We start from the raw sequence: 13,398 nt of genomic DNA on the forward strand, positions 1-13,398 counted from the left end.
TAATGTATTACAAGTGTCATACATATGTAATCACATGACTTTTTTCAATGTCAATGAAAATTACTTTCTAATAATACAAGTACATTTATTTACAGTAAAAAAAGTCACTGCAGATTAAGTTTTTAAGTTTTAAATTTCAAAAACAATATTCACATTATAATTATGAATTGTAGCTGAAATATAGCAGTTGATGCATGACGTCCACTACAGTGGACATGTGATTAATCAGAGTTTTCTCTCAATCTAAAATCAAAACTTGGAAAATTTTACTGTGATATGACTCATTAGATATTGCTTGATGCTGCAATATTTTTTTTACCTACAAGAGTCTCCTAGATTAGAAGGAATGGGTGGATATTCCGGAGCAACTTGGCATGTCTGACTGACCCTTGGCCATCTTGGATTGGAGGGGGAAAAAATCGAAACACAAAGGCTTGCCACTTGATTACAATTTATAGGATGATGCACAAGGGTCCAATGAAGAGATTGATGTGCAACTTTGCCATAAAAACCTGTGCAAATTCAAGAAAATGCATTTTTAATAGCTGTCCACTGTAGTGACCACTATGCGTGAAAGGGTTAAAATGTATCCACTTTTGAGAGCATTTTCAAAAAGCTCAGTTTTCATTCATAAAAATGCTGTGTCAGTGTGGACGGAAGGCCAAAACGGAGAGAAAAAGATGCATTTTCAAATGAAAACGTAGTGTGGACAAGGCCTAAGGTACACAGTGGGTTCCTTTAGGCAAGTAGTGACATCACTAATCTGTGTATAGATGCAATAGCAGATAAATCAATTTACAGGCTGAAAATCATTAATAGGTCTATATGCTGTATATATTATTTATTGACTATTTGCAGATTTAATTCATTCAGGAAATCCCAAACATTTTCAGAGCACTGAATAAAAGAAGACTTAACATGGTGCCTTCATCAGTACATATTTTGTATTTGATTATGTTCTCTGTAGAGAGCATATTTTATCTGGGGTAAAAGCCACTCCTCCTTCTTATATATAAAACACATTGATATCGCCCACTTAATTTCCTCTTCAGCTCTGGTTTGACTCAGTGCACAAATGTTACATATTTCAACTGCAGCGTTATTGCTCTTTGGGGCTGGTAAGATTTATCTACTGTAAACTACATTTCTATGATGGGAGACATGTAATAAAATCTTTGGAGAGTTATTAAAATGGGGAGAGATTTTAATGTAAAAATTATGTTTTGTGGTGTACTATGGCTTTACTTCTTTTCTTTTTTCTTTTTACGTTTTTCAGGTTTTCTCCAAGTAATGTTTTCTATAGCAAGTATGAATGCTCAGCCAGGACAAAGTGTCACTATGTGGTGTGCACATGCTATCCATGTTTCTGGACACCTGTACTGGTTCAAACAAACAGTCGGTGATGTGCCGATTACTATTGTGCGCATGCTATACACCGAGAGTCTTCAGACGGTACAGCCAAATTATTTCAACAATTTCACAAAAGACCAAATTGCCATGAATCTGTTCAGCAAAAGCACAACCCTAACAATTAAGCATGCAAGTATTTCTGATTCTGGCTTCTATTTTTGTGGAGCTACGGGATATTACATGAAATTTGGCAATGGAACCAGGCTTGAAGTGAAAGGTAATCTTTTTGAATCTCAATATACTCTCATGTTTATAATGTTTATAGCTCTTTTTCTCATTTTGTCATAAATAGCACATGTTGAAAAACACCACAGTTTAGATACCATTGTAAATGCCACAATGGTAAGTGACTCACACTGGCCAACTGTTTTCAATTCAGAGAAAAATGGCAAAGGAACCTCAAAAAAGGGTATGTTTATTATTTTACTTTCTATATTAAGTTGAAACTGCAGGTGATTCATATCTCTCTAGTAAATTCATGGGGAAAAAATATTATACAAGATGTGTTCTTTGTGGAATCACTAAGTGGTGTAATAAATATTGTAAAATTGAAATGTCCACTTTTTTACAGATGATGAGAAATCGCCTGTGTCTGAGGAGTGTTCTAGAGACATTTTTTTCATGCTGACTCTCCTATTTGGTGGCATAATTTTTTTTACATGTACTATTCCTCTCCTTTTGGCGATTATCAGGCAACATAAAAGGCAGAAGCATAAAAAAGGTAAAATATTTACACATTTAAACAGATCAATCACAAATGAAATCACAAATATAAATGTTAATCACCAATGTGGAATTCATTCTTCAAAAAATGTATTCTCAACAGCAACTGATTGACTTTTTCTGTGCTTTGTGACAGCCGCTGAATGTCAAACACAACAGCACGATGACAAGGTAAACTCACTGACTTTGATTATGTTACAGGCTAAATAAAACTAATTCAAAATAGGGTTAGAAGTAGAAAAAGTAGAAATGAGAACAAGCAAATCTCTGTTTTAGTTCTGTTTCTTTCTAAAATCACTTTCATTGATTGACTTTCAACAAGATGACATTAATGAATTGATTGGAAATGAATTACTGCTATGCTTCTCCATGATGGGTAGAAATGCTTTTGATTTTGCCGACAATACATTTGCATGTGTTCTGCCATTTAGTAAATTTAGTTGTGTCAGCAAACGTCAACATTTGTTGCGCATTAAAAAAATATATATATTTTTGTGTTGTTGGTATTAACAATTGTTTTGATTCTGATTAAACAATATTATTTCTAATTCTGTTGGCTATTGGACGTGAACTGTTGCTCTTTTTTTTTTTTTTTTTGCTGTATTATTTATTTTGGGCTAAAAATAAGAAAAACAGGCTTGAGAATAAAATCTAAGACGTCATATGATTAGTTTTCTTTTTAGAATTTCTGATTAGAATCTTGAAAGACATTTCTGCTTCTTTGCAGGAAAATGATTCAGTAGAATATGCTGCGGTGTATTTCTCAAACAAGAGATCCAAAACGGCAGGAAGACATACAGAGGACTGAACTGTGTACACACGGACACTAATTGAAATATAAAACAACCTCAAACTTATTATTTGAAAATTAACAATGGTTTATTATCAACACCTGAACAATATCACAGTTTATTTTTTCATTTATTCATTATCGGAGGTCAAATGGTTAGGCAGAAAGCTGATGTTCCGACATGCTCCATCAAACCCTGGGTCTTCAGAGAATTAAAGTCAGGATAAGATCAAGTTTAACAATTTGTGGGTCAGGTAAAATGTATCATGTAAAATGTATAATATAATTCAGAAATTATCAATTAAAGACATGTTCATACATAAGTGTCAAAGATGCTTTTTAGTTCTTTGTAAATTTGATTTGGAAAAATGTATTCTCAAAAGTGCCGTGGGGAAACTATGGGGAGCTAAAGCAGTAAACAAAACATAAAATCAATATATCTGATCAATAATGAAACTTCTTGTTTTGAATTGGCAATATGTGCTGTGAAGTTGCCTGTTGATTGACAGGTTTGTCATAGTTTGGTGTTGGCGTAAGCCACACCCCCTCATATATAAATAAAGCACATTGATTTCCTCATCTAAATTTCTTGGTTGGTTCTAGTCTGATTCAGTACAGCAATGTTTCATATAATCATTTCAGCGCTGCTGATCTGTGGCATGGGTAAGCATTACTGCACTATAATTGCTTTAGTCATGCAAGATAGGAATAATTAATTCTGGATTAAATAGTAAACATTAGGTGTGTGAGATATGCAGCATTTTTTGTGTCATCAATTTATGTGTTCTAAATATTAATATGAAGTTATTTGTTATCCCTCTGTGGGTTTTAGGTTTGCTCACAGCTACAGCATCTCAGACAACCAATATGTCAGCTCAACCAGGAGATAATGTCACTATCTGGTGTCAACACACCTTAAATATTGGAAACAACATGCACTGGTTCAAGCAAACAAACAGTGCTGTACCTCTTACTATTGTATACATGATGTTACCTTACGATATTGAAGTAGTGCCAACATATTTAAATGGTTTTCAACAAGACCGTCATGTGATGTCTCTGAACAGCAAAAACAGCTCCCTAAGAATTTTAAATGTGGATATTTCTGATTCTGGTCTGTACTACTGTGGTTGGCACAATCGGGTGTTCACATTTGGAGATGGAAAAAACCTGGACATTAAAGGTAATCTTTCTTTATCAACAGCATATTGTAGAGGAACTGCTTGCCCACATTATGTATGGTAGAATAATCAAAAAAAAATTTTTTTTTGCAAAGTACAGACATACAACCTTATGATTTCCAGACTGCAACAAGAAGTTGCGTTGATTTTCTAAATGACTCATATATTTCAATTCTTCATTTATTGCATAGAGAGGAGCGTTACGCCACTGAAAAATGAAACTTACGAAGTTACAAATAAAGGTGTTTATCATCTGCATTTCTTTAACACTCATAACATTCATAATTTCATATGCAATGATGCTTTATCTAGATTGTGTTTTGTTTGAGTAAAATGTGATTTACTTTTAACAGATCTTAAGAGGAGTTTGATTTCTGAAAAATACTGTCCTGGAAACATCTTTTATACACTGACCTTTATTTTTGGTGGTGTTGTTGTTATTCTGATCATCATTCCTCTCACACTGTTCATTGTTAAGATCAGAAAAACACAGAAAAAAGGTAACAGTACATCTATTCAGTTCAAGATATTTAATTCCAGTGTGAATGCTTTCACGTATTGGATGTGTACATGGCAAATAACTGTTAACAAATCAGCAAGTGTATTTAACAAATTATATTGGAAAACAAAATCTGGAATAAACATCTAAATTTCTCTTTCTCTTTGTTGTCACAGATGCTGATCAGCATGTAACACAACATCATGAGGTAAACATTCTTAATATACAATTATTTGATTACACTATGTAAAAATTAAATGCAAAGCATATTTCACACAGAAGTATTCTGAGGTCTGCAGGATATATATATATATAAGCATATACATATTCTTGTAGAGTTGCAATTACTGAAAAGATCATATTGACCCGTGTACAAAAATATTTGAATATGCGTGTCTCTGCTGTTTAAAGGAGTTCAAAAATCTGAAAACTATAAACTGACTTTTCTAATATCGATGTTTTTAAATATTTCTTAAATGTCTAACATTCTTCAGGCGATATAAAATTTCTTACTTGATGATCTTTTACATACGGACTGCAGGCCTGCTTCTTTTTTCCGTTTAGTACTAGCCATGTTCTTTAAAATAACTGCATGGTTGAAATATTTTTGTAATTATATATTGATCTGTAATCCAGATCTACAAAACAGATCATTTTAACAAAATTAAATATGATTTATTCTTAAATAAAGGGTATAAAAGGGTATAAAATATAAAGTATTTTGCATGGGTAAAATTATCATCCGTTTTATATGTGTGAGAGAACAAATCATGAACACTTTCAGTTAAATTCCACTTTCTCTTTCCCTGACTATTTCCCGACTACCCACAATATCAGAATTGGTAAACCTTATAATCTTAGAATTAATAAAATTACATAACAACAGTGAATGTAATTTGATGTTACTAAGTCTATTTTATACACGTATGTATAATAACCGTTTGCCTTCATTTAGCAAAACACACAGATTTTCTTCTAAGTGCATTTTAATTTGATTTAATAAGTGAATATTATTTAAATTTAATAAGTGAAAGATTACAGTAGCTCTGTTGATAAATGCATCTTTGGTTCGGTTGCAGGAGCCTCAATCAACACTGTATGCTGCTCTACAGTTCTCAAAACAGAAAACCAGAAGAGCAGCCAGACATGCTGAGGATACAGATGTTGTGTATTCTGCTACTAGATAGTCCAGCAATGACACATGGTCCAATACTGTAGCCTAATGTTATGTTTACAAGCTATATTTTTATCAAGACTCTAATATTTCTATGCTAATGCCATACATTTAAAGTGTATATGGGATCTGCAATGTTTAATATTTTTGAAGCAATAAAAGTTGTGAAATCATGTCAAGTTCTACTAAGAACTTTATTTTAGATCTGTGTATATACTGTATCATGGAGATATAACATGGAGATATAAGGCCCTTACAGAAGAGGCAGGGGTTGTGATGAGATCATTTCCTATACAGACCCAGACAGGAAGAAGCTGTTCAGAGCAGAATGAGACGTGTTGAGGGGAACTTCAGCGGACCAGATTGCAGAGCTAAAAATATACACATCAAAAAATAAATTGTTATAATTACTGTATCTATGTACACATAATAAAGTATGTTGAGAGCAGCAGCAGTCTAGCCTGATCATGATGAACATGTTGATATTACTCAAGACAATTTATTAGCAGAACAAGCTTTTAAAACAAAAAATTGTGATGTAGCCATATTCAAAATAAAAATAAAATCTTATAAAGGTTTTTTCAAATGTCTGTGTGTCAGTGGGTGTATCTATACATCACAGTCTGACTGTTTTCCACTCATAAGACTGACCCCCGGCTCATCTCTCACAACCCTCACTGCAGCTAAACCACACATTCACACTACAGGCCTTTCACACTACTTTCCAGAACCACAGACAAAATACCCCTTGTTTATGAGTGAGGTGACAAGTCAACACATGAATAAAAAATATATATATACTTGAGAATTTGATTATGAAACAGTAATGAAAGTACAAAAACTTTTAAATTAAGATGCAGATCTTTTTCAGAAATGAAAAATTAGTATATTTCCTTTTTGTAAGATACTGCAGAATGCATGCAATGCTCCAGATACTGGTTGCAAACTAAAGCTGAAATGTGTGAAGAACTTAAGAGGTCAAATGACATCAGAAGATGGGTGACATTTCAAAAAAAGTCTTTCAAATTGCTTGTATTATTATTGTGTATTACAGTAATTACTTCCCATGCTGATGGTGCTAACAATAATAAAAGAGAAATTTTAAAATTCTTATTTTAAGAAAAACAAAACAAAACAAAAAACTTTTTTAATTGATTTCTGTTGGCTTTCAGGGAATGTCACTGTTCTCCAATTGTATCATTTTCCAGGCCAAGCTCATTAACCCTAAAATGCAATACGTAATTAAAAAAAACGGTAAACACCTGCGAAAAAATCAGTACGTACAATGAACGCTTCAAATTTACAAAGTACATTGGGACCTATTTTTACAGACTTTTCAACAATTTTTCTCTTAATGCATAATACATTTTTCACCACTGTGCAGAACTGAAACTTGATTCCTTTGCTTCTGTGCAAGCACCATTATTTAACTGTCATATTGTGCTTCAATATAGTACTATGTCTTATTTTTATTATTATGTGTTAAAGGCTAACTTTTTTCACAATGCACTGTTAAGGTCTGCAACTGCATGCATACCACACGTTAGTTCCTTTCACATGTTGACGAATGGTTTCGGAAACCGCTTATGCCGCTAAATATATATATATAAGACAATGAATTCAATCCACAGAGCTTAGGTTGCGGTCACCCTTTGTTTCTGAAAGTAACATAGAACAAACAAACGACCTGAAGCGCGCTTAGGTCTCTGTGGGTAAAAGTTTCCATACATCATCTTATTGCAGTGAAACCCAAGAGTCAAAGCAAAGCGCAGACAACTGTGTTTAGAGTTTGTCCACCAGCATTAACTACCAACACACCACAATTCAAGAACCTTTATATTATTCTGAATTGTCATGCAGTGGTTCAAAATGTGCCACATACAAAAAGGGTATTGTACTTTAACATGCTAACAGATCATTTAACTAAGCATTTCTGGATCTGAAGGTGCAGCTGATAGAAGTTCAGCCCATATTTCTCAATGCAAAATTCTTACAAAGGCCCATTTCTAATATCAAATGTAAATATATGTTTGCATTCAACTAATGCTGTTTTTAAACCCCCAAAAGTGTATGACTTAACACACAGAACTGCCTAGACTGAGTAAACTACTACAGTACATGAGCACAACGACTGCATGAATAAATATGCTGTTATTTTCATTAACATAGGAAAATAAAATTGAATAGTGAATACTTGTATAGTGACATTTAGGGGAACTGATGAGAATATAAATGTGCTGTAATAGTTTGACAAAAGGGATGTGTTGTGAGTCTGTGTTTTTCTATTGACTGCACATAGGGGGCACTATTTCATTATTTGAAATGTTTTACAGGATACTATTGTTAGAGGTCATGTTAGTGGACGTGTTTTGCGGTTAAATTATCGATTAGGCATAAAAAGCATGCAAAGTGTGTCAAACATCCATGACCGGCTGAATTATCTGAAATAGTAAATGACTGGATGAGCTATAAGAAGAACTATGACAAAATTCAAATGTTTCCTATAAATACATTGTACTTCTAGACTATAAACTATATACAGTCAGTAAACATCATTTTGTGAGTATGATGTTATTGAAACAATGACTGTTATTAGCCGTTGATCCGTGATCCGTACTGATCAGGCCCCATGGTTCAGCAGCATGTGATTCGCGGATTAATTGCTAAGTTTATTCAACATACAGTGAAAGTTTATCATTTGCACGTGTTTTTTTTTTCTTGACAATTTACAGATTGAAGTGATTTTAAACAATTCAAGCACAAGAAGAGGAGTAAGAGAACACGCACACAAAGAGAGGCATGTTTCAGATAGCGCGCGAACACCTCTTTTGCAACTTAATCTTTGCATGTTAAAATACCTGTCTCGCCAAGTATTCTTGTAAACACAGTCGGTTATGTCTTAAGTGAACATAAACATTTGAGAGAGAAATCGGATGTGGATCCGTTCATTAATTCTTAAAGTGACAGCAGCCTATAAAAATCTGCTGCTGTCTGTGTCATTAATGTTAATCAAACAACAAAACACATCTTTAACAAAGTTTAATCTATATTTAATTTATACAGTGAACACTATAGTGTTATTTTGCATTTAATGGTTACATTTCTATTTCTATTTCTATACTACTGTTAGACCTTACTTTATTTGTAACATTGTTATATTGTATTCATCTGCTTGTAATTTGTGTATTTGATCATATTTTATTACTGACTGTTCACTTGTCTTTAATAATGTTTAATTATTAAAAGCTAAATTTTTGCTGTGTTATCGATGTACTTAAAAGTGGGCTTTAAGTAATACAATTTTTATTACTTAAATTTTTTTTGCTGACCGGAATACCGGAATATGATCCGAACCGTGAGTTTAGTTATCCATTGCATTACTACTGGTTATCAATATATTTGATCAAATAAATGTATTTTATTCTGAGCTTGCTGTAAGAAAGAAAGAAAGAAAATAAAGGTCAAAAACTACTGAAAATGAGAGTTCACAAAGATTAAATATTACCAGTTGATCATTACACAAGATTCACAGAGACTCCAATAATAAGCATAAGAGCAAAAGATGAGCCACATCACATGCTATACGTCTTGGGTCAGACAGCCTGAATGGAAAAACGACAACAGCCAATCAGACCCAGACATCATCTACAAGGCAAAAACAAGGCTTGACTCCTCCAAACCCAGGCGTTTCACACCCACACGTCTTACAAACGCTCCATAAGATGTTGCCCAATGCACAGAGGACCTCAACTATGTTAAAACTTCTGATATTTTTTCTACTCTTTAGGACAGGTGTGTTTGCTCTGGAAGAGAGATTTGTTCTGCAAAGTTAATTCTTACCTTATATTTATGAAAGGGTGTTTTTCTGATCTGCTCTGATGGTCCTGCTTGTGCTTTTTCTTCTCAGGCTTCATCACATCTGCTGCTGTAGTTCAAAAGAAAGTCCTGGAGACCTTCGCTGCAGGTGAAACTATAACTTTAGAGTGCTTGATATCTGAAGACCAAGAGAACTACGTCTCCTGGTTCAAGCAATCTCTGGGAGAAGCTCCAACATGCATCCTCAGTCTCTATACTGATGCTTTAACGCCAACGTTTTACGGAGACTTCAAGAATGACACAAGATTGACAGCTGTAAAGAAAAATAATAATTTTACTTTAATCATAAAAGACTTAAAGCCATCAGACACTGGAATCTATTACTGCGGTGCTCGTGACTATGATCATATAACTTTCGGTAATGGGCTGTTTTTAAACTATAAAGGTAAGTAAACCTAGAAAAACTATATATATATATATATATTATATATATATATATATATATATATATATATATATGTGTGTGTGTGTGTGTGTGTGTGTGTGTATAATCCTATTCTAATTTTAGGGGTAAATACAAGACAACATCACATTAAGCAGTTCTTGTCAGGAGTGGACTTGAGTACTGGAGTAAATGAGCATGAGTTTAACCCAGGAGACTCTGTGAATCTTCACTGTACTGTTCTCACTGAAAGATGTGAAGGAAATCACAGCATCTACTGGTTTAGACAAGAATCAGGAGATACACATCCAGGAATCCTTTACAAGCATGGAAACAGAAACGATCAATGCAATAAGAGCTCTGAGAAAGATTTCCATACACAGTCTTGCATCTACAATCTCCCCAATCTCAGTTTAACTGACGCTGGGACTTACTACTGCGCTGTGGCCATGTGTGGAGAGATACTGTTTGGAAATGGAAGTAGGATTGATATTGGAGGTGAGAAAATTATTTATATACGATACATTAAATCATTTTAATTGCAGTTTGAATATTTTGACTTTTTTAAATCTTAGAACCAATTTCAGAGATGGCCTGGACTGACTTAAAGGTCCCAGTTTTGGTAGTAACAAATATATTGTGCTTGGTGATCATCGCTATCCTTCTATGTAAGAGAACACAAAAACGACAAGAAACATTTTCTGGTAAGCCATTTGTATTTTAAGAATATTGAGACAATATTGTACAATAATGTTGATTATTAGAGCATTACTGACACTGATTATATTACATAAAAACAAAAAGTATAACTGTCCAAAAAATGAAATTAAATCATCCTGAATTTAATGTTCAATTGTAAAATACAACAAAATGTTGATTTTATCATTGAGAGGTTTGATTACTTACTGCAAAATACACATGTACGTATAACATACCAAAATGTGTAAATATCATGTCATAACTAAAAAGAAAGCATATTCTGCATATTCTTTGCAGAAACCCAGCCATTACAAACAACACTTTCTTCATCTCCTGCTAATGAGGTAAAATTTAAATATACTACATTGCTTTGTTTTATTCGTTTAGCTATGTATACTGAGTACTTTGGTGTTGGTTTTAGGGTGTACCAGAGGAGATAAGCTACGCAGCGGTACATTTCCCTGGAAGAAACACAAACAGACACGAGACTGAAAGAAGCTCAAGCACACATGTAGTGTACTCAGCTGCGAGAGATTACAGTAGTAAATAATAATTATGTGATATAACATTTAAATTAAACTAATATTGCCCTATGTGTTCATTAGTTGTATTTGATGTATCTGAATGCTGTTGTGAGCTCTAATAAAACAAACGGCATTGTCTTACAAAAAACTTGATTCTATTATCATCCACAACAAGCCAGTTACAGTACAAACACTGATTCCTCAAGAAACAAAGTTTTAAATTCATTTTGCTGAGAGCCTTATTCTTTCACAAAGCCTTATTCTTTCTTATTCTTCTGTCTTATAGTGAACTTATGATCAGAGAATCAAAATTGAAATATTGCAATTTACTATACTATGTTTATGACTAAGAGGGGCAAAATACAGACATCTTCAATGTGTGGCCCTCAATAAAAAGAAATAAGTTTCACTTTAAAGCAGTGTAAGGCGTTTTTTGAAAAAGATTATAACACACAAATGAGCTTATCTGAACCAGATGAAGTAGAATTTCACTGGTTTACTGATGATAACGCTTGTCTATTTAGCTCCCCCTGCTGTTGAGAATCGAAATTGCAAAGGTGAAGCAGTTTGTATTAAAATGCAGTTCAAGAACTAAAATGTTTTCAATTCAGCGTCATGCATAGACCTACGGTTAGATGGCATATTGAATTGAACACAGCTGAAAACATGGATGGATAGACACAGTCAATAGCACGCACACGTACAGCTCCTAGATCACGTATTTTCACAACTTTTTACAATTGTTTTATGGAGTTTTGTCTACTGAAAGTTTTTTTTTTCCGGAAAAATGTTTTGTCAGCTGAATGTTGTTAAACATCAGTACAATCGAATGCACTGGGCTGCGTTTCCCGATAAAGTTGTCTCTTAGCACGCTACGAAGACTCTTAAGGTATAACTTAACTAAAGGTATACCATTTCTAGGCGTGTTCCCCGAACCATACCTTAGGAAGCTGCTTAAGACCTTCTTATTCACCACGTTACCCGGTGCTGTCCGTGGCGATGGCGCTGAATTGGTTAATATCGATGGCTCGAGAATCAATTATTCTCTCGTGGAGGGGCTGCTTCACTGCATTATGTGAGAAAGCAGTATTCTTTATAAAAGAAGCACTTCCGAAATAGTTGAAATTGCATTTATTAGGACTCATTGGATATAATAAAAAATAATCCAAACTATAATAGCCTAGCCTACATATTTTAAAATTGTATCATATATTGTTGCCATAATAACCATTCAAATTTTTACGTGCTTTCTTCTCTTTCCCATTTTTGTTCGCTGAGGTGGAACTGCGATGAAATTTTGTTCTTGTAAATACTTTCCAGCATTTCAGTAATAAAAGTGTACATCTTATGTACGGTGCTCGGCAGTGATCAAAAAGGATTTAAACAGTGAAATTTGAATCTCTTCTTGTAAACTCAGAGATGTGGATTCAGACTGCATTTAAATTAGGCTACCACACGACCTGTTTGTCAAAAAACAGTAGGTAATTTGGCCAGGGATTTTTATGCGGGTTGGGTGAGAAAAGACATTGACATTATGGATTCGATCGGCAATAAAATCACAGACTTACCCCTGTAAATGTTTAAAATACCGGACGAGCCCATGAGAAACAATTAGTGTCTGAATAGGACTTAACTGACAGTATGCTTTCACTGGTCTTTGAAAGCGCTCCGCCGACGCCGCCGTTTTTTAGAACAACTATTCGCTGTATCGCTGCCATAGTTTGAGCAAACTCCCCACCACAATCATTCCCTTTAAAAAGAATGATTTCTGGCAGGACACTGGAGCTCCCCCTCCGTGAACCAGGCTTTATATTGAAGATCATCACCACTGACCTAAAACCAATGACCAGCCATTAAGCGCAGGCCAGTCCACACATAAGCTGTCTGAGATGTTATGGTGTTATTTATCACCTCTGCCATAATCGTCTGAGATAGACTCGCCAGGTCAGTTCTGTCTGCAGTAGCCCAGGGCTTCATCCCACGTCTTATTCTTGTAGACCAAAATTGGGCCAACGAGCTCCATACAGTAAAATGACAGCGTCTGAGAGCACAGAATATTGTGCAGTTTAGAAGTGGATTGTTTTAGCCCGCCACACTCTGCAGTATCACCATTCGGTAGTCCACTATCCCAGTTGTCAAT

General features: G+C 34.3%; 3 protein-coding genes across 5 annotated transcripts; all 3 read left to right on the forward strand.

The window, feature by feature from the left end:
- Positions 1-1,051: 1,051 nt before the first annotated feature.
- On the forward strand, positions 1,052-3,508 carry LOC311079599 (uncharacterized protein). 3 transcript variants are annotated; one of them, XR_014605425.1, is made up of 6 exons: positions 1,052-1,118; positions 1,277-1,627; positions 1,703-1,819; positions 1,982-2,131; positions 2,237-2,304; positions 2,861-2,914. XR_014605425.1 is itself a non-coding variant. In XM_084109173.1 (6 exons), exons 1-6 carry the CDS (start codon positions 1,076-1,078, stop codon positions 2,939-2,941), a joined length of 777 nt encoding a protein of 258 aa, XP_083965299.1. In that variant the 5' UTR covers positions 1,052-1,075; the 3' UTR covers positions 2,942-3,508. The 3 variants fall into 3 exon arrangements, 2 of the variants coding, with proteins under 2 accessions (XP_083965299.1, XP_083965300.1); XM_084109173.1 differs by having other exon boundaries at positions 2,270-2,304; positions 2,861-3,508; XM_084109174.1 differs by having other exon boundaries at positions 1,790-1,819; positions 2,270-2,304; positions 2,861-3,508.
- A 12-nt stretch (positions 3,509-3,520) lies between these two features.
- LOC311079602 (uncharacterized protein) lies at positions 3,521-5,952 on the forward strand. The gene is made up of 6 exons (XM_084109179.1): positions 3,521-3,586; positions 3,756-4,106; positions 4,296-4,346; positions 4,458-4,604; positions 4,780-4,811; positions 5,683-5,952. The coding sequence occupies exons 1-6, from the start codon at positions 3,544-3,546 to the stop codon at positions 5,788-5,790; spliced, it is 732 nt and encodes a 243-aa protein (XP_083965305.1). The 5' UTR covers positions 3,521-3,543; the 3' UTR covers positions 5,791-5,952.
- Positions 5,953-9,380: 3,428 nt separating this feature from the next.
- Positions 9,381-11,432, forward strand: LOC311079595 (uncharacterized protein). The gene is made up of 6 exons (XM_084109167.1): positions 9,381-9,569; positions 9,685-10,038; positions 10,162-10,533; positions 10,611-10,739; positions 11,032-11,078; positions 11,156-11,432. The coding sequence occupies exons 1-6, from the start codon at positions 9,500-9,502 to the stop codon at positions 11,282-11,284; spliced, it is 1,101 nt and encodes a 366-aa protein (XP_083965293.1). The 5' UTR covers positions 9,381-9,499; the 3' UTR covers positions 11,285-11,432.
- Positions 11,433-13,398: the final 1,966 nt, after the last annotated feature.

Source organism: Abramis brama (genome assembly GCF_963993115.1).
Source record: "Abramis brama genome assembly, chromosome: 3".
NCBI lineage: Eukaryota > Metazoa > Chordata > Actinopteri > Cypriniformes > Leuciscidae > Abramis > Abramis brama.